The following is a 21,692-nucleotide window of genomic DNA, read 5'->3' as shown; positions in this document are numbered from 1 at the left end:
TTCCAAAAGTTCCTCCAAGAGCACACACACAAGTAAGGGCCTCTGTAACTTTGTCTTGCAGTTAAAGGTTCCTTTGGTTGTTTCCAAGGATTGAGACAGAAGTAAACTCTGTCTTCAAGAGACGTACACTCTCCTGAGAGAAACAACATGCACTTGGGCTCGATATGATCCACAGAACTCCAGGGATGTGTATCATTCCCATGAACTCTTGTGATGTTCTGACACCCAGGAAGTATAATGCCTGATGACAACTGGAATGTTTTCGTATGAGATATGATGTCCCCAAAAAAGCTAGAAAGGGTCTGGGACAAGATAATCACTACTGATGATGATTCTGTTCAAGGGTTGCTGTCCATTCCAAGTCCCCTTACTCACTATCTATGGGACCGCTGTGTAGTCTTTTCACTTCTCTAGAACTTACTTGCCTTGGCTATAGAATAAGAATTTGTTCTCAGTTACAGATAAGCTCCAAATCCCATGATCCTCTTGTCCTGTTGGCTCCTACTTTGCTTCCCATTAACTCTAAACAAATAAGGTATGTGTTTCCCTGTAGCTTAGGTTTTCTTTTGTGTCTGAATGACCCTGTAACATGCTATTTTCAGCCACCTTAAATAACTTTCTCCTCTTCCACACCATTCTAGCCTTGGATCCTCTATGTCTCACTGTCTCTTGATACAAATGTCTTCCTTCAAAGGAAGGAGATGAGTTTCAGAATATAACCTGCCTATATCACCCCAGTGAATAACTGTCCAACCTTTTGCCTTGTAATTGGTGAAGAAAACTCAGAAATTTGACCCTTGGTAGACCAGCAAGCCATCCAACGTTCTTGCAGATTTCTTGTAAAATGAGTGTTATATTTCTATGTGACATGTGTTGACTCAGCCTGTGCATCATCATTTTTAAATATCTCCCTTTAGACATACAGACCCAGAGATCCAGAGATACATGGAAACAGCCAGGCTTAGTCTCTGTAGCTTAGAAAACAAGCCCCTTATGGATAAATTCTAGACTGAAAAGACCAGACTGTTTTCTGTTCACTAACAGCCCTCTGCACTGCTCTTTTGACAAAGCTAGAAATGAAATGTTCCTCTCAATGCCGTTAGTATAGATTGCTTCTTTCCTCTGAATTGTAAATCTAGGCTGGAGCTGAATCTGCCTTGCCCAAGAGAATCTTGCTGCAGCTTCTAAAGAGCTTTGGGGTACATGAAGTTTTCTATTCGAATTAGTAAGTGGGGCAATGGCTAAAATTCAGATAATTAAGAATATGCTTTGGCAAAAGACTTACTGGCCTTTCAAGAAAACACCTTGTTTCACCAGTGCCTTGAATCTCAGATTTGGAAGCAACCTATACCTGAAAAAGAATCCCCTTCTTAACCTTCCATATGAAAGGGGGTTGTCTAGCTACACTTGTGAGGGGAACACCATTACCCCGAGACAGGCCATCCCACTTCATTCCTATTCCGAATGAGCCTGCACCCATAATTGGGTTAAAACTAACTTCATCCAGGGGCAGCTAGGTGGAGCAGTGGATAGAGTACCAGCCCTGGAGTCAGGAGTCCCTGAGTTCAAATCCAGCCTCAGAAACTTAGTTATTACCTAGCTGTGTGGCCTTGGGCAAGCCACTTAACCCCATTTGACTTGCAAAAACCTAAAAAAAAACCTAACTTCATTCCTTTCACTCTTTGGCCAACAAGTAGATGATTGAATTTGAAAATGGATGATAGTTAAAGACCACTGAGGTCAGCTCTTTCATAGAATAGTGAAGACTGGAAGGTACTCAAGGCAGGTCCTTTGTCTTTGTCTAGTAACTGCTATTTCCAGAGCTGAATGGAAGTTCAGAGACCAGCCAGACCCATGCTTTCATTTTACAGATGAGGAAACAGAGGCACAGCACTTGCCCAAGATGGCACAAGGAGTTAAAAGCAGGATTTGAACCTGGGTCTTCTAACACCAGAACCATTGCTCTTTCTACAGAACCACATTTCTTTCCATCTTTCTAAGAACTTTTTGGATATATTAATAACACCAAACACCGGACTGAGTCCTTTGGGATAGATGGTGATCACCAGTCATAAATACAAGGCTTGCCTTGAGGACTTTCCAACCTTCACCACTCTAATACAGTGAAAGAACTTTGGAAATCATTTAGAGGTATAATTGTGACTATTTTATTTTTGGAAATAAGTCTTGCAGTCTTAGCTTGTCAGGACACCTCGAGGGGGTTAGTATTGTGCACCATTAGCCAGTGGGACTGGAACCCAGCCTTCCCAACACCAAACCCAGTCTTCTGTCAGTCACATCAGCGTTGTTTCTCACTTTTGTGTAGATATGAAAAAACTTGACATCTTTCTCTGCTCAATACCAGTCTTGAATTTCTTGTGTGTTTGTGTGATGAGAGACAACTGTGATTTTGAACCTTCAAAGCTCTGGGATCTTCCAAAAGGAACTGATTCTCATCACTATTCTGATCCTGAATCTTCTTCAGATGTGTAGGATGGGAACAACAAGCCACCCATTTTAAAAGCATATTTGTAAGCTTTGACGAAAGGTTTACAGAATTTGAAGGATCATCAGTGGTTGGCCATTGCTGAAAGTCAAGATGACCCTTTTATCTTGGCAACGAATTAATGTTGTAATCAATAGACCCTCTGTCAGGAGGATCCTCTCATGGGATTAGGTCCCCCCTGGGCAAGTCTGGACAACTTCTGCTATTTTTAGCCAGCTCATGGGGCCTTCACGTTGATGGTTCTAGATAAAATATCCTTCTTTAAAACAAAGACTATTTGAATTGAGAAAGAAAACTGTGAGTCCGCCAGTAGCATTTGACTGTGGTGTGACAGAAATCAAATATTCAGTTTCTCTTGAGAAATAGAACTATCTTGGGAGTGGTAAAATATGGGAGCTGGATGGTGAATTCATTTTTGTTTCTACAGGAAACTTGCCTGGCCACCCTCCATTCATTCATGACTTTGAATGTTCCACTAAATCCTTAGAGTCCAGATCCTTCCATCCTATTATTGAGCTGATGATGAGGCAGCACAATTTAAGATTTTTGTAAAAGCTGGATGGGTTCTGTTGAGATAATCACTCATTGCCTATATTGAGCTTTCCCCATCTTGTTTCCTAAAGTCTCCCCTCTTCCTCCTTTTTTTACCCAGTAAGTCCTTTCCCTTGGTCTCATGTTTTGATAGGTGCAAGGAGCAAAAAGATAGTATTTTGATGAGCAGCTTGTACTAATGTGTGAAAAGAAAGGGCAAATAACAGAGCTCCCCAAACATGGCCTCTGTGCTAATAAAGATCACCTATAGAAGGACAAACACATAATTCTACGATTCCATTTATGGGGAAACTGGGAGTGAGACTTGAGTCTAGGATTACCAAGAGGGAATCTTTCCAGTTCCAGAATATATATAAATACACATGTTATGCATTAGATTTACATGTACTGACACCAAGAGATGTGGTCCCTTGGGCCCTTTAGAAAGAAACGTAGATCCATCCAGAGTCCATATACAAAGTAAGAATAGTTTTAAGTGCCCCTGAGACCACATATTGGTTGAGTGGATGAGTGGAGGCAACTCTTGTGGACTCAATAATCCTTGGGTTCAAAAACTTGAATTCATGTCTTACCTCTGACTTTTTTTTTATATTTTTGCAAGGCAAATGGGGTTAAGTGGCTTGCCCAAGGCCACAGCTAGTGCCCAACTATTAAGTGTCTGAGGCCGGATTTGAACTCAGGTACTCCTGACTCCAGGGCTGGTGCTCTATCCACTGTGACACCTTACCGCCCCCTTACCTCTGACTCTTAATAACAGTGGTTACCTGGGCAAGACACTTACTGAATCTCAAACTCAGCTGGCCTTACTTGCAAACCTTAAAATGTTAGATGGATATTAACGTTGTGCTTGTGAGTGATTCCCTCAGCTTCTCTGATGAGGATATAAACCTCCCAAGATTGCCTTCAAAGCCGATCTACATACTGGTTACTTTAAAGCAAGCTTCAGTGGTCCTCATTTGGCTGTGCAGAAGAATATATGCCGGAGGGGAGAAAATGAATGTGAAGTCCAGCTAGTAGATTTCTTGGATAATCTTGGGGCAGGTCACTCGATCACTTTGGGCCTCTGATTTCTCATCTGTTAAAAGAGGGAAATAATGATTGTAAATGCTTGCCTTGCAAGATGGTCATGAAAGTGATTTGCAAGGCTGAGACAGCAGCTTGGGAGTGAGGGGTTTTCTAACAACAGCAACAAGAATAATAAACTAGCATTTACCTAGCATTTGAAGGCTTACACAATGGTTTCTGAATAGCGCATGATTCTCACAACAACCCTGGGAGATAGGTGCTAGTATTAGCGCTCCTATGACAGATTAGGAAATGGAGGTAAGCAGATAATCCAGAGCCACATGGCTAGCAAATGTCCAAGGCAACATTTGAACTCAGTTCTCCCAGGTCTAACACTCGATCCATGGTGTCATCTACTGCCTCTCTTCTACATTTGTTTGTGTATGTGTGGTCATCCCCGTTAACATGTGAACTTCTTAAAGGCAGGGGGCTCTCTGGTTTTTATATCTCCAGCTCTTAAGATAGTGCTTCATCCATAGTGATCATGTAATAAATGCCTCATTCTTATGTGTATCCATATCTGGTATATCCATATATTTAGGGCATATACACATATATGTGCATCTGGAGTGCATTAAAGTTTACAAAGCCCTCTACGTACATAATCTTGTCGAATCCTCCCAGTCATCCCAGTGAGAAGGGGAGGTGCCGTATTATCCCCATTTTACTGGTGAGAAAACTGATGCTTGAAAATTGCATGGCTCCAGGTCACACAGGTGGTATTTGTGCCCAGGTCTTCCTAGGAGGTACGGTGTATTATCTGTCAGTTCTAGAATCAGGAAGACTTCTTTTCTCAACTTCATATCTGACCTCTGACACCTCCTAGCTCTATGACTTGGCATGTCACTTTACCCTGTTTGCCTCATCTTCCTCACCTGTAAAATGACTGGAGAAGGAAATAGCAAACTTCCAGGATCTTTGCCAAGAAAATCCCAAATGGTGTCATAGTTAGTCATGAGTGAAATGATGGAACAAGAAGTTCCCAAGTCTGAGTTTGGCCCTTGATGCCCTGCTGGAGGTTCTCAAAGGATTGCTTTGGATTTTCATCTCCCACCCTCACTCCCATAGGTACGTTATGACTTGGGTGGAACTCATTCACTCACAGCCGTACGCTTCAGTGAGTTTCCTTTGGATTAGATGGCACATCCTCTTGAAACGTCCAATAGAAGTTGCCTGACTCCTCTACTGTCACCATCTTAAGTGTGCCTTGAGTCTTCACTAATACCGCCCCATGAGCAAACGTGAGCTTGAGGACAGCTGTCCCCCCCTGCTGTCTCTTGTAGGAAGGAGGCCTCCTGGTGGCACTCCCTCCTCCCAAGGAGATTGCTTAGGCCAAACATTGTCCCCATTATTTAGATGGATAGATTTTGAGGCTTCCAGTGACTTGGTCCTGGTAAACCTTGTCTTCTTCCTCCCAGATCTAGGCTCTTTTTGCCACACCCTACATGACTTGTCTACATTTCTTGAGTATTGGACAAGATGGGTATGAGCATGCTTTGTTTTCTCAGGACCTTAGGGATTCTTAGAAAAAAAATTGGATGTGAGGTGGACAGTCTTGTTGGCACACACTGAGCTGTTTACTAGTATGTTCCCAGTAAATAAGACTGACAAGAAATAAACAATGAGGCTGAATCAATATTTTTGTGTTTGTCTTGAACTGAATTCACCTCTCCCTGCATCCTCCCCAAACCCCAGGGAATCCTGTGCCAAGCCCCATAATTTCTAGGCCTAAACAAGTGACTTATTCTAAATAACTTCTCAGGAAATGCTGCAGGGATTACCAAGATGAAAAAACATATTCATCATGTTATTTAGAAGGTTCTCTTGGCCCCTGTGCCGGCTCTGTTTTTTAGCTGCCAAGACAAGTGAGCTCATGTGTTTGATGTCCCAATCTCAACTTAAAGTTTCAGGGGACAATGTGGACTATAGAGCACTGGATCTTAGAGCAAAGAAGACCTGAGTTCAAATGGCGCTCTGCGGATATTTATTAGATATAGAACCACACACAAGTCACAGCCTCTATGAGCCTGTTTTCATGTTCTGTAAAATAAGAATAGCACCTACCTCCCAGGGTGGTTGTGAGCATCCAGAGAGATAATGGGTGTGAAGTGCTTTGTGCACTATTCAGATGCTATTGTGGTATTGTCATGTGTTATTTCTGTTGTTCAGTTGGGGTTTTCTTGGCAGAGGTCCTGGAGTGGATTGTCATTTCCTTCTCCAGTTCATTTTACAGATGAGGAACCTGAGCAAACAGGATGAAGTGACTGACCAAGGGTCACACAGCTTGTGTCAGAACTCATGAAGATGAGACTTTCTGACTCTAGGCCTGGTTCACTATGCACTGTATCACCTAGGAAGCCCTGGGTACAAATATCATTTGTGTGACCTTGGAGAAAATCATATACCCTCCAAGGATCAGTTTTCTCATCAGCAAAATGGGAATAATAGGACATTTCTCTTTTCACAGGGCTATTGTGAGGATCCAATGAAATTACATATGAAGAGGGTTTTATATGATGCAAGGTGTGTTATGATAAAAGCATTAGTATTTGGTTAATTAAAATGCTCTTAGGATGGAAATGGGGGAGATGATTTCTTTTGGAAGAAAGGTCTAGGATCATATCATGGAGGAGAACGACATCTGAGGTGAGCCATGAAGGAAGAAATGTTTCAACATGTAAATGGGTCCTGAGTCCAGGCCATATGAGGATCAATTGAATGAATTAGGAATATTGTTGGGGGGGGCAAGAAAAGGGTCAAGCCTTGGATATAATTGGTAATATTTAGCCTGGAAAAGAGAAGACCATATGGGGAGACAGGAAGCATAGGGTCCATCATATGGGAGACAGTTGTCTGGAAGACAATACCAAAAGCAATTGAGTCTGAAAAGAGGACAATTAAGTTATACTTGATATCAGGAAAAGCGATTTCTAATCATTAGAATGGGCTGCTTTAGAATACAGTGGATTCTATCTTAGGGAGGTTGGGGAAAGGAAATATCTTTTAAGTAGAGGATGAATGACAATTCAGCTCATAGTTGGGATTGATTTATTGGAGAGGGGAAGTCAACAGTGCCATTATACTTCGGCAAGATCAGGTATATCTTGAGGGCAGTTAGGTGGCCCTGTGGATAGAGCACCAGCCCTGGAGTCAGGAGTACCTGAGTTCAAATCCAGCTTCAGACACTTAATAATGACCTAGCTGTGTGGCCTTGGGCAAGCCACTTAACCTCATTGCCTTGCAAAAAAAAACCTAAAAAAACAAAACAGGTATAACTTGGGTTCTCCTTTTGTTGCTTATGATTGAATCTGTTGTAAGGACACACTTGACTAAATTCCAACTTCCATGTCATTGGGTTTAATAACTAGAATGTTTGAGGAATTCCCATGAAGAAGAATTCCTTCCAAGATTTGTTTGGACTTTCTCTTATTATTTGTGATTTGTCACATTCTTTCCTGTGGCAGTTAATAGTTTGTAATTCTTTTGGAAACTATTCATAACTTGGTATTATTTATTTGTTAACTGTCTGAATATGTTTAATTCCAAATTCTTCTCCAAAAAAATTTGATATATAATGTTTTCCCCAGTTTACCTCCTTGTCTGTCCTTGTGTCATTAGTTTTGTCTTCACAAAAGCTTTTCAATTTCATGTAAATAAAATGACTAATTTTGCCTTGTCACCTACTCTATGCCTTATTTAGTTAAAGATTCATTTTCTACATGCATCTCTAAGAGCCATATGATCTATTTCTCTATTTATTTTCATATGATCTTAATATTCAGGTCAAATATCCATTTTATATGGTGGCACATGGTATAAGGTCTTGTTCTTAGCCCAATTTCTGCCAGATTGCTTTTCAGTTTTCCCAGACGTTCTTCTAAAACAGGGCGTGTTTTCCAAAGTAATTCATGTTTGACATTTATTGGATCCTGGGTTATTAACTTCCATTATCTCTGATTCTTCCCTTGTGTATCCTGTTTTACTGATGAACTTTTTTTTATTTTTTAACCTTATAGGAAAAAGAGAGGCGGAAACAAAAACAAGCTTTATTAAGTGTCTACTCTTGCAAAGTACCGTACCAAGAGCCTACAAATATTTCATTTGGTCCAATAACAAATGGTTTTGATGATTGCTACTTTATCATTTAGTCTGACTTCCAGTCGCTATTCCCTTCTCATTCCTTCCTTCACTCCCAACACCCAATTATTTCCCTTGATGTCCTAGATCTGTCCCCACAAATGCATTAATATTTTATCAGATTCTATAAAGTGTCTCTTTCATGGTTTCCTTCTCAAAGTTTTAACTTTTGCTTTTCCCACAGATTCTTAGAATCTGCACAAGATACACACCTGAACAAGACACGATGACCTTTTCCGACGGCCTTACCCTAAACCGAACCCAGATGCACAATGCTGGCTTTGGACCTCTCACCGATCTGGTGTTCACCTTTGCCAATCAGCTCCTGCCTTTGGAAATGGATGACACAGAAACTGGCCTTCTAAGTGCCATCTGCTTAATCTGTGGAGGTACTGCCTATGGCTATATGCTGTCCTCGAGTGCTGATAAGGAAAAACTAAACCCCATCCACAACTCTATGACAGGTTTATTTTTCAAGAAACAAGACATAAGAAGAGAACCAGGAGCACTTGGCTTTTTTTCTTTTACTTTTTAGTTTTTACCTGTTCTTATGAAGTAAATTATTGTGTTTAGGCTCCTTTTCCTCCTCTCCAAAGATTCAAAAATACTATTTTGCAGAGTACTATGGTTTATTCATTTCAATTGAATTATGAATTATACTATTGTCAGATTCTCCAGGAACACATTATTGATGTGACATTAAGTTAGACCCCCAAGGACGACTGCCAAACCCTTGAGCTCATTTGGTACCCCAATAGAGGGAGAATCTTCCTTCCAGTGATATTAGCATTTCAAAGTAACTATGCTACAAATGGTTAAACAAATGCCAACGGTCTTAATGAATGGACTCTCTGGGCCTTAGAGCAGGCCCAAATTTGTGGTCTCTAGTTCTGTAATGCCATCTTCTGGCCAATACATGTAGTTCACTTGAATCAGTAACTGAAAGGAAGAGGGCGGAACTCTAGTGAGAGTTATGGAGAAAACAGGATTTAGTTTTATGCAAAGACAGACTTTCAAACAATTAGATGGGCTACTGGGGCAGATTGTGGATTGTCTTCAAATAGGTCCCTTCCAACTCGGAGAGTCTGTGCTCTCTCATCGGATGGCACATTTATTCTAAATTGAAAAAAGGGATATCACTACCAATTTCAGAGGGATCGGGTGTCTAGAAGTTTTAAGTAAGGACAGGAGGGAGGGAAAGTGAGACTAGATTTTCCAGGGCTGCAGAAGAAATCCTGCAACAATAGATCTATGGCTGTTTTATAGCATCTGACAGGGACAGCAGGCCTCAGGAAAGTCATTCGACCCATTTGCACTCTAGCCAATGTTCTCATTCTCTAAGTGGAAGAGGTGGCCACCTGTATTAGTAGAAGGGGTGTCTTTAGAAAGTCTATCCCCATACGATTGACAGCAGAGACCCTTGCCCATCCTGTCTATCCCCAATAACTGCATAATTTTCTTCCTGGTCTCTAGATCGTCAGGACTTAGAGGAACCAACAAAAGTAGATAAACTACAAGAACCATTGCTGGAAGCACTGAAAATTTACATCAGAAAAAGACGACCCAACAAGCCTCACATGTTTCCAAAGATCCTAATGAAAATCACAGATCTCCGTAGCATTAGTGCAAAAGGTATGTTATTATAGGATATTTCCGGGTTTTTTTTTTTTGCAATCAATCTGGACAGCCAATTAGGTGAACTTTAAAAAACAGAGCATCTCCTCAACTGTGGCATCCTTTTGGCTCCAAAGTCTCTTTGAGTTTCATTGTGACCCAGAGAATTTAAGAATTCTGGGGAAGCTAGGTGGCACAGTGAGTAGAGGACTGACCTTGGAGTCAGGAGAACCTGAGTTCAAATCCAACCTCAGATACTTTATATTTACTTAGCTGTGTGACCTTGGACAAATCACTTAATCCCATTGCCTTGCAAAAAAATGAGAGTTGGTTCTTCCAGCACCGCCTATCTCACAGGTTAGGGCAGCTGGGTGATTCAGCACATACAGCACTGGCCTTGGAGTCAGGATAGGAGTTCAACTCCAGTCTCAGACACTTGATACTCACTAGCTGTGTGACCTTGGGCAAGTCATTTAATCTTTAGTGCCCTACATCTAGGCATCCTGATTCCTATCTGGCCCCTGGACCCAGATGGCTCTGGAGCAGAAAGTGAGGCTGGTGACTTAGCACAGCCCCCCTCCCCCCCTTCACTCAAATCCAATTCATGTGCTTGTCATGGCATCACCTCCCTGATGCCATTGTCTTCTTCGAGAATGAAGGACAAACAACATCTTACAGGATGATGGTGGGGAACTTCCAATCTAAAAAGAATGCGGATGCAGGCTCTGGAGAATGTGTTTCTTTTATTTCTATATCTACAGCAGCTGGGACACAGTAACAGCTTAATGTTTGTTGGCTGATTAAAGATTAAAAAAAAATGAAAATACTGTTTTAAAGTTTGACAAACCTAATTTAATTACAACAAAACAATGAGAAATTTGGAGAACTAAGTTGAAAAAAATGACTAAAAGAAAAAAATATTCTTCGGAGATCTGGAAGAGGACTCATCAACTTTGTAACTACTAACTTTAATGATAGCTAATAAACTCATTTCTGTAGCACTTGAATATTTGTAAAGCTATTTATATGAATGGTCTCATTTGATCCTTACATAAATCCTGTAAAGTAGATGTTATTTATCTCTATTTTGCAGTTGAGGGCACTGAGGCAGTCAAAGGTTAAGTGACTTGCCAGGATCACACAGCTAGAAAATGTCTGAGCCAGAAATCAAACTGTCTTTCCTTATTCAAAATCCACTCTTCATAATATGCTGCCTCCCATATTAATTCCCATATTTTGAATGGTTTTTTCTATTTTTCACATATTATTTATAGAAATTCTTCTATTCTTGAAGGTAGAAAGGACCTTAGAAATCATCTTCATTTTGCATTCAGTGACGTGCATCTCATACAAGTGATGAGATTTACTCAAGTCACTTAGGCCTTATATGGCAGAACCAAGAACTGAGAGTTCAGACTGGAACTGAATCTTGAGCCAAATAGAACAGGCCTCTGTTATAGGCAGATAACTTCTGGACACTCATAAGGAAGATGGGGCCAATCATCCCAAAAAATATAAATATCTTGTGTCTTGTGATTTTCAGTTCAGGTATGCTCAGGTAATTACAGAAGTGCCTAGAGCCAATGGGAACTCCAGTGAGGGGAAAGCACACTTTTTGGATGTTTTTGTTGAGAGATTCAACCCCAAACACTGGTAGCAAGTGTTTGTCATTCTCATCTGGCCATTGAGGTACTTTGACTCGGAATTCCTGCTGCACCTTAGCAGTTGTTCAAGGTGAGGAAGCAGCTCTCAGTTTTAGGGAGTGGTGGTCCCTGGGCTTCCACCCATCCCTTGTGTAAGAATCAGTGCAGTGTCTGGTGCAGACTCATTGCATAATGTTCCAGAATGGAACAGGTCCAGCCTCATTAGGCATTGTTTTTTTCAATTCTATGAATTGGACACAAAGTTTTCATCCCACTGTGATTCTAAGGCCATTTTTGCTTACAGTTAACACCAAATTCTTCGGTAGGGAGATAGCATAATGGGTGAGATGTAACCATTGTGAGCAAAGCAGTAGATAGACATACACATTGGATATGATGAGTTCTCAGGTGGAAGAATCCTGGTTAAGCATTTCTGATGTAAACATATTGTACTGGGAGGTGGGGGTAGCAGCCAAGAGTCCACAATATTATGGCAAAGCCATGGAATCTGGAATGGAAAGACCCTAGATTTGAATCTTGGCTCTTCCATTTACTTTGTGATCATAAGGGAAATCACAACTTTCTGAGTCTCAGTTTCATCAACTACAAAATGAAGGGGCTCTGAAATCTAAGGAATCCAATTTGGGCCTACTTCAGGGAAACTGAAAAAAAAAAGAATGAAAGACCAACTTCTATGTTCCAGAATGCTCTAGTTTGGGTCAGTTAATATGTATTTATGGCTTTTGTGGATTTCTCCCTTAAGGCCTATAATATGTTCCATTTGCTGACTTGATTTTAAGAGAAACTAGGTTTTGGTCCATTTTCTTTTAACACCCCTTGTAGGTGATTTTAAAGCCACAACAGACATTTGTTCTTGAAGTATTTTGATTGTAGTGTTGAGTCCATATCACACCGTGTCAGTGTTTAGTCTACAGGTGACGCACTTTGCTTTTCTGAATTTGTGGTTTCTTATAGATTTAAGAAACCATAGATTTGTGAATGTTTCTAAGTTGTGAAATTCATGTGGTTAAGGCTTAGACTTGCTGTAAGTTATTTATCAGAACGATTTTCTATCATGTTAGTTTCCGAGTTGAGAAGCTATAATAGTTATGGCCTCTCTTTAAGGAAGAGGAATAAGGTACTTTCTGTGATAGAAAAATTCACCTCTAACATTCAGAAATGATTAGCAATAAACATCATGTTATTGGGGAGAATAATCTGTGTCATACTGTTGTTATTGGCTTTTTTTTAAATTTGTGGTCTCATTTTCAAATTTCAGAAATGAACAAACATCTGCTTGTTTACATTTCCTAAGTAGATTATTCATATTTATATTCATTTGGTATGAAGGCAGAAGGTATGAAGGGAGCCCTGATGTCCCTTGAGTTGGTGTGCCCCAGAATAGGAAAGAAATCAAGCTCTGTGGCTAAACTAAAGCAGATTGCTTTGCTTTCTTTTCAAAGGTGCAGAACGTGTGATTACATTGAAAATGGAAATCCCTGGCTCAATGCCCCCTCTCATTCAGGAAATGCTGGAGAATTCTGAAGGACATGAACCCCTGACACCAAGTTCCAGTGGCAATACAGCAGAGCACAGTCCTAGCATCTCACCCAGCTCCGTGGAGAACAGTGGGGTCGGACAGTCCCCACTGGTGCAATAAGACACTTTCCGGTCACTTCCGACATTCCCCACGACCTTCTGTTCCCAGATTTAAAAAGCAAGAATTTTTTTTTTTTTACTGCTGCTTAGTTTTGGGACTGAAAAGATATATTAAAATTCAAGAAGGACCAAGAAGTTTTCATATGTACCAATATATAAATATATATATATATATATACATATATATATATACTCCTCACTGTTTGATTCCTAACTAGAAATACAGACTTAAAAATTTTAAAATCAGCCATTTCATGCAACCAGAAATTAGTTAAAAGCTTCTATTTTCTCTTCTAAACACTCAAGATTGCATGATAAGATCAACTCCACCTGATTGAAACCCTGGTTAGAGTTCTAAGGACTTTGTACATACGGACGTCTGGCTCTGCTCTTTCTGGATGTTTGGTGCTTTCCTTTTGTCTTTGCTTACTCCAGACGATAGCAATGACATCAAAGTCATGAAAATAAGGCGACTGTACCTGTCCAGCTCAGAGGGGGTCGAGAGACACAGTCTAGCCTTCACAGTTGGCTCTAGACACCCGGGTAACAATGTAAGACTGGAACGTACATCCAGAGAAGGAAGGCTAAGAGAGATTGAGTGAGTTCGTATGGAAACTTGTCCTGGCTCTTTCAGATGCTCTCAAATTGCATCTTTGGTTCCGTGTTGCCCCGTAACAAGTAGACGACCTCGCTGCCCTAGCAGAACAGACTTCTGTCTCAGCGTAACTGCCAGTTCAGTGGAATCCAATGTCATTTGTCCAATTATTAATGTCACTTTAAATGAGAAGTGGTTTCTTACTTTTGACGACAGAAACTACACAGTTTAAGGAGAAGAGTGACTACATTTTTACAGGAAGGACAGCCTACAAGGCAGAAACACTCTTCGGTGTTAGGAAGTTTTGTTTACCTGTTCACAAGCCATTAGGGAAATGTCATTGGACGGGTAGGCTGGTCTCCCACCTGTACTTTGCAAGTCATGCCAGGTGTGGGGATTTTCCAGCTTCCCTGATGCCAAGGGGCCATCACTGATTCCCAAAGGCATGGGCAGAGAGAATCTGTCTCTTTTGACTGTGATAGAATGGTGTTAACAGATGAAAGGGTCAGTTTCTTAGGTCTCATTTAAGCACTAGTGGATTTTTTTTCCCCTGATATTTTAGGAAGTCTGTGATGTACTTTCACCGGCTCTGTTTGTACATTGAGATTGTTTAACAATGCTTTCTATGTTCATATACTGTTTACCTTTTTCCATGGAGTCTCCTGGCAAAGAATAAAATATATTTATTTTAAAGGTGTGTGGGAGCTTGAGTTTGATCTTCATTAAAGAGACAGATAACACAGTTCCATTTTTAATGTTTAAATTTCATTTCAAAAAGCAGGTCCTTAGTCTGCAACCATGACAATTAAAATGTGTGCTTCATTCAGCACAGCAGCCTAGAACATCTCTACAAGCCAATCAGACAATACATGACATTTCAATGAGTAAAAAAGGGCATAAAACTGTATGTGTAAGAACAAAATGTTAAAAGGCCTACACACAATAATAAAAACCATCTATTACATCATCACAGTAAAAGAAGCCAAATGTACAAAAGTCTGCGACAGAAAAGACAAAAAGACAACACAAGGTAGTCATTTAAAATGTTTGAGTGCTCTTTGGGCACTTAATTAAACATTGCAAAATCAACATCTTCATCAGACTCTGCAAAATATTTTACTTCTTTTCTGGCACGCCCTGTCCGAGGAAGAGAGGGTGGTTCAGGAGGAAAGTCTGCCTGGAAGATGTCCACATCTGAGTCCTGGTCGAAGGAGGCCTTCTTGGATTTCTGAGAATGAAAAAGAAAAAAGTATGGATTTAATGATCCATGAAAAACTACTATTCCCACTCCACCATGGCATCTGCAGCTTTTATTAGAAGGCAGAGAACTTTATGGTCAGTGAAGAAAACAAACCAGATCATTTGCCCACTTCAGCTGGGCTGAAGACCAATGAAAAAACCCAAACCACAAACATTCAACAAAGCCCCGCCAAAATTCCCATTATTGTTGGGCAAAATAAAAATGGTGTATGTCATGATTCTCATAATCAAAGAACTTATAATCTCTTTTGAGAAACAACACTTGGCCAGAGTAGTGGCTTAAGAATCAGGAGTCCCAAGTCCCAAGGCAGAGGCAGCTAGGGAGCACAGTGGATAGAATAAGGGATTTGGAATGAGTTCAAATACTGCCTTAGACAGTTGGGTGACACTGGTCAACTCATTTCACCTCTAACTCTTAGGTTCCTTCTCTGTGAAATGTGGATAATAACAGAACCTGTCTCAGAGGACCAAATGTAAGATTTTTTGCAAACATGAAACTGTTATATCAATGCTTGCTATTATGATTCTGATGAAGATGACAACACCACCACCTATCTATGGTAACTCACTCTCCCAGATTTCACAGATGATTCTTCCACTTTTCCTTGCTTTATTCCAGACTCTTCCTTGGACTTGTGGAAGATCCCTAAAGTCCCATCAAAGACCTCTTCACAAAATAGATAATTCTCTAGTCCAAGAGGGGAGGCCCCTGGTTAATTGTTTCCTGATTGCCTAACACTGAACCCTCCTAGAATGAATGCTTTTGGAGAATCAGGGCCTAATTAACATAATATATAATGAGGTACTAAATTGTAGGATTTAAACTCTTCTTAAGTGCTAGAAAAATATAGGCCAGAGTAGTTCCCTGGAGCTTCATGGAAGTAGATGAAGTCTATGGAACCTGGGTTCAATCCTTTGTCAGCTTTGGACAACCAATTTTGAGGTGTTCCTCAGTTTGCTCTTCTGTCAAATGAAACTTGACCTAATCCCTAAGGTCCATTCTAGCTCTGAGAGTGTGTGACCAATAAATCAGGCCTTGAAGGAGGGGGAAAATTTGGATGAATGGAAAGAATGAGCATACTTAGATGTGCAGAATGCCCTAGTATAGGCAATAAAAATGAATGTGGATGTGTGAGAGGCAGGAGCAAGACCGGCCTGACAAGTTGGCAGCTGCTGTTGTGCCATGGTGAGAAGAATTCAATTGGATAAACAGGGAGATGAGATGATCAGAGATCCTGAACACTACAGAAAGAATTTTCTAGAAGGTAATCAAGGGTTATTATATCAAAATGAGGGACACAAACAAAAACAGGTTTTAACAAGATGAATGGTACCCAGAATAACTAAAAAATGGAGAAAGTGGCTGCTGGAAGGCTATTTCAGGTGAAAGCCTGAACTAAGTTGGTGGCAGTAAAAATGGAAAAGAAGGGATAAATCCAAGAAACAATTCTGTGAAAGAACTGCCTGGAGTTGAGGACCAACTGGGTGAATTGTTGGTAACTAGTTTGTGAATGAATGTGGCCATGAAGCAGACATGCTACTATCTTACTGCAGTTCAGCTGCCTCTCCAGACAGACATAGTCAGAATAGAGGGCTCAGGAAGGAGTTCCTGGACTTTTGTAAGAGGACAGCAGAAATGTCTAGCAAGGGGCGGCTAGGTAAGCACCGGCCCTGGAGTCAGGAGTACCTGGGTTCAAATCTGGTCTCGAGACACTTAATAATTACCTAGCTGTGTGGCCTTGGGCAAGCCACTTAACCCCATTTGCCTTGGAAAAACCTAAAAAAAAAAAAAAAGAAAAAAAATGTCTAGCAAGATGAGGGGAGAATCTTTCATATTCAGTGGTTTTGTCCTTTAAAGTAGACAGTACATTGTAGCTTCTGAGGTAGGTACTTCTCAGAGGCAGGTAAAAATGCAGGCTAACATCTCCTACCTCAAGGAAAAAGCAAGCAATGAGGAAAACAAACAACAGAAGAGTTCATAGTACCCTGGAGATAAACTAATTTGGTCCATCCATCCTTCCAATGCCAGAAAAAGGGGTGGGAGAAGAGAAACATTTTCTTACCTCCCCTTGTAGTGCTAAAAGATGATAGGAGGCTATGAGCTTTTGAGTTAGAAATTAATGGGAGGATTAAGGGAAGCAAAAATCTAGAAAATAAAACTCTTTACTATAACTGAGGTTTTGGGGCTTGGGGTTTCCACACTTATCTAGAAACTATTTTCTCCTAGCATTATCTTTTAGGACCTTTTCAAGGTCCCTGGCAAAGCACTCTCATGCTGTTACTCTGTTCTTAGGGTGGCCGAATCTTACCCTGACTCCTGGTACCAAAGATAATACATTGGAATTCCTGGAAAAATATAATACCTTTATTTCTGTTTTCCTATGTGTGTTTGCTATAGATAAGTGAAGTGGTGAGAATGTCTGTGGTCTGTCAGAGCTAAAATTCCCCAGGCAACAAAGTAACTAAAAGGGTAGCATCTCTATTTCTGCTCAAATTTTCCCTAAAGCACCTAATGTATATTTTGGTTTTCAAAGAGAACCTTGAGTACATCTGTAATTAACTTGATGCATGCCATCAACAATATCCCAGAATCACACTATAAATATAATCACACTATAAAAGAATATGGATTACAGTCATGTTAACAAGTCTAGTGAAGAATGCTAGCCCCTGAGAAGAGCTGAAATTCTTCATTTAACAATATAAAGATGACAAAGACGGCATTATCAGAGATGATAGTGATGCCATGAGTAGAAATGAAAAGCTAGGGGAATGAGGCAGTGCTAAAGTTCAGTTTTGAACATTGTGTTTAAGGGAATATCAGATCTCTCAAAATGAAAATGGAAACATAGGCCAGAAATATATATGTGAAATTAAGGTTACATAGAAAAATCTCTAAGTCATCAGTCTTGAACTTATAATTAAAATCATATGATGAGTTTTTCCAAGGGTATCAGTTTTGAGAGGAAAGGACAAATGGCTGAGTATCAATGTATAAACTACCAATCCTATAAAGTACATTTTAAAACTATGTCAGTAAGAGATAAGAAAAGTTTTAATTTTTTTAAAAAAAATCTTAATAAAGATGTTTGTGATTCATTGTCTTATATAAAAAAGGTACTTGATACTACGTCTGGAGTATACAAGTAGAGGAAATCCAAAAATTAATCCTTAATAAATAACTGAAAGTTTTTTCAAAAAGCATTTCTTCATGTGTCACAAAGAATTTGATGTTTTATTCAAATTGGTACTAAGGAAAGCCAAACTGCCCCTAAACTAGCTGTTTGACTGGAAAAGTGTCGACCTCCCTTGGACCTCACTCTCTTTTCATCTATAAGATGAGGAGATGGATGAAATGATATCTAAGTTAGCCTTCTCTGGAGAAGGAAATGGCAAACACTCCAGTATCTAGGGGGCAGCTAGGAGGCACAGTGGATAGAACACTGGCCCTATAGTCAGAAGGACCGGGATTCAAAATTGATCTTGGAAGCTTAAAAATTACCTACCTGTGTGACCTTGGGCAAATTGCTCAACACTATTGCCTTGAAAAAATACAAACAAAGAAAGAACACTCATGGACAGCTTTGGCATGGAATAGACACAGGATCATGAAGAGTTGGACATGACTGAATAACAGGATACTCTTCAAGCTATATGTCTCCCTAATTTACAAGGAATAAATCACTACTATAATAGGGAGCATATGGAAGAGGGCATTGCTTCCATTCCTTATCTTCAAGAGATAAATCTAAATTTGAAATGAGCAATTTTTTTAAGTTGTTAAGGAATAAGAAATTCTCCTAACTCCAATGACAGTTCATTTCATCATTGACCACAGGCCATGATTAATAGTTGAAATGCCAAGTGAACCACTCTGATTTCCATGCAATAAAGATCATAATTCCTTAAGTCAACCCCTTGATGACAAACTTGAACAAAGTCATACAAAAATAAAAGTCATGGAATACCTTGCCAGGTGTTGATTTGGATGTTTTTCTTCCAGGATTGTACTCGCCTTCATTTTCAGAGCCAGATATTTTCCGCTTTTTTGCTCCTCGGCCTTTGCCTTAAAAGGAAAATCATATTTTAAAAAATTTCATAAGTGATGGTCATTTTAAGAATGTAAAAAAAATGGCAAGTTTTGGAATCTTCATCCTTTTTTGTTAGTCAATATAAAAATATTTAACCTTTAATTGTGAAAAAGATTTGCTAAAGTTGAATTGGATTTTAAAACCAGTTTCTATAGAGTTATGAGGTAGTAGGATGGACTGCCAAGGGACATTATGGAATAATAGCTGCTGGGCCACTGAATTAACATAATTTTAAATGTTTTGTTTTATATATACATATATATGTATATAATATAGACATATTCCATAATATCCTAAAATACCATAGCTCCAATTTCATTCCCTTTGATCTCTATTCCCTCTATCTTCTCAGAGCTGCAAATCTCTAAATTACCAAATATACAATTTTCCCTCATTTTGGGGGGAAGTAGAGAGATAGATTCTCTGTCTATATGTGTCTATATGAAGTTGTGTTTATATGAAGAATTACTCATCGTGCTAAAGTATAAACATTCTTAGGAAACTACATAAAATTGACCTTGTGGTTCACATCAAGCACTTTTAGTGATGAGTGAATAATAAAGGTTGATGATTTTTTTAAACTCTTAACTATAAAACTAGAGGAGTAAATGTTCTAGTAAACTCATTTAGATGCTGATAAACAAGTCCTTTGGTATAAAATTGAGAGAGAGCAAGAGAGAGCGAGAACGAGAGCAAGAGCAAGAGCAAGAGCGAGAGCGAGAGAGAGAGCGAGAGAGAGAGAGAGAGAGAGAGATTGACAATCCATTGAGAAACTGTTTGGCTTGCTTTCAACAAAGCAGTAGCTCTTAAATATAAGGTCAAATATTTTACAGCAAATTCCATTACAATATATGTTCACATTAACTAAAAGATTTCCAATCCATACTAATTTTATTTCCAAGTAATCATTAGTACAAATACCAATACATAAAAGATTTTTACAAACAGGACTTGATAGAAATTCTTTCTTCCCCAAACCTGAAAATAATCTCAACTAGTATTTGCAAAACAACCATCTAGTAATTTCCTTCTTGTGGATATAAGTTTAAGACTAGAGTAATTGTTGGAACATGAAATTTCCATAATACTCTATTAAAAACAATTCTGGCCAACCCCCAACAAAGTTAAAAAAAGGGTAGTGGAAAAAAAAAGGAAGAAATGATACCATCTTCTTGTTTGTCATCCACTAAGCCCTCTATTTTATTTCTTTTGGGGTCATAGAAAACAGTGTCATACAGAGGTATCAAACAAAATGTGGCCCATGATACTTCTGAGTAGAGCCCAAACCAATAAAATATAATTGGTATATATTTATTAAAATAAATTAAAATATAATATTAAAATTTAAAACTAAGTCAATATGCAGTCACAGCTTTGGTGGTCCCTGTCATAGCACTGTGTATATGGACAGAGTACAGGAGAAAGCTAAGACTTTTCAAAAGTATGGTTCAGCAACCAGTAAATTTTGTGATTCCAAGTAAGTCATTTAACCTTTCTGTATCTCAGTTTGCCCATTGATTCATTTGCAAAATGAAGGGATGATCAGATGATATCTTGAAATTCCTTCCATAATCACAATTCTATTAATATGACTTTATAAATAGGTGAGGGAAAGAAAATAATTAAAAATTAATCAGCTATCTTCCCCCTTTAAATCTATAAATCATTTGGAGATGTAAAAGGATAAAAGAAAATAATGCAAACCTTTTGGTGTTGTGGTCTTCTTTGGAATGCCAAATTCTGAATCTGAGTCAGAGTTTGTAGTTTCTACTTTCTTCTGTTTGGGAAGTCTTTTGGGCTTGGGTGGTGCATCTGAAGATAGCTTTGCTGTTAACCAATCACCAATATAAGTTAGATTGGTTCTTAATCTAGTATAGCAATTTATTAAGAAATAAGAAACTTTTCTTGGTTTAATACATGCTCCTTCCATATAAAAATCAAACAGAAAATTTCCTTAATAATGTAGTAAAGTAATCTCCCTTTAGTGAGCATCAATTCAAAGGCAGTTTTTCATTGTATAACAAAATTTTTTTCCCCTTTTTCTCATTTTTTTCCTTAATCACATGTAAAAATATTTTAACATTCACTTTTTAAAAATTTTTACTTCCAAATTCTCAGAAGGCAAGCAATTTGGTATATGTGTAATCATGTAACACATATTTTCATATTGTTGCAAAAGAAGCATAAACCTAAATAAAAAAAAGAAAATGTAAAGTAAAAGAAAGTAGGCTTCAATCTGCATTCAGACCATGTTAAATATGGAGTCATCATAGAGCTTCAGAATGGTCTTGTATCACTGTAGTGTGGAGAATAACTAAGTTCAATATTGCTGTTACAATGCCTGATCACTTCACTTTACATTAGTTCATAAAAGAAGTCTTCCCAGGTTTTTTTTTTGAAACCTTTTTGCTCATTATTTCTTATAGCACAAAAGTATTCCATCATAATCTTATAGGATAATTTGTTCAGTCATTTCCCAATAGATCCCCTCAATTTTCATTCTTTGCCACTACAAAAAGAACTACTAAAAATACTTTTGCACGTGTGGGTACTTTCCCCCTTTTTATGAT

The 21,692-nt window shown here is 39.0% G+C and overlaps 2 protein-coding genes across 4 annotated transcripts in view; one reads left to right on the top strand and one right to left on the bottom strand.

Annotated features, from left to right (window-relative positions):
• The window catches only part of RARB (retinoic acid receptor beta), a 168,442-nt gene extending 153,978 nt beyond the window's left edge, over positions 1-14,464 (top strand). The window contains exons 6-8 of the mRNA XM_074195688.1: positions 8,445-8,649; positions 9,734-9,892; positions 12,981-14,464. Coding sequence (XP_074051789.1) covers positions 8,445-8,649; positions 9,734-9,892; positions 12,981-13,177 — 561 coding nt within the window. The 3' untranslated portion in view covers positions 13,178-14,464. The remainder of the gene's footprint in view (positions 1-8,444; positions 8,650-9,733; positions 9,893-12,980) is intronic.
• Positions 14,465-14,509: 45 nt separating this feature from the next.
• Positions 14,510-21,692, bottom strand: part of TOP2B (DNA topoisomerase II beta) — an 82,548-nt gene continuing 75,365 nt past the window's right edge. For all 3 annotated transcript variants that reach the window (XM_074195686.1, XM_074195687.1, XM_074195685.1), the window contains exons 34-36: positions 20,827-20,949; positions 19,000-19,097; positions 14,510-14,999 (exon numbers count right to left, since the gene is read on the bottom strand). In XM_074195686.1, coding sequence (XP_074051787.1) covers positions 14,838-14,999; positions 19,000-19,097; positions 20,827-20,949 — 383 coding nt within the window. In that variant the 3' untranslated portion in view covers positions 14,510-14,837. The remainder of the gene's footprint in view (positions 15,000-18,999; positions 19,098-20,826; positions 20,950-21,692) is intronic.

Source organism: Macrotis lagotis, chromosome 7 (assembly GCF_037893015.1).
Source record: "Macrotis lagotis isolate mMagLag1 chromosome 7, bilby.v1.9.chrom.fasta, whole genome shotgun sequence".
NCBI lineage: Eukaryota > Metazoa > Chordata > Mammalia > Peramelemorphia > Peramelidae > Macrotis > Macrotis lagotis.
Note: the sequence above shows the minus strand (reverse complement) of the source record. Positions and strands in the feature narration are given on the sequence as shown.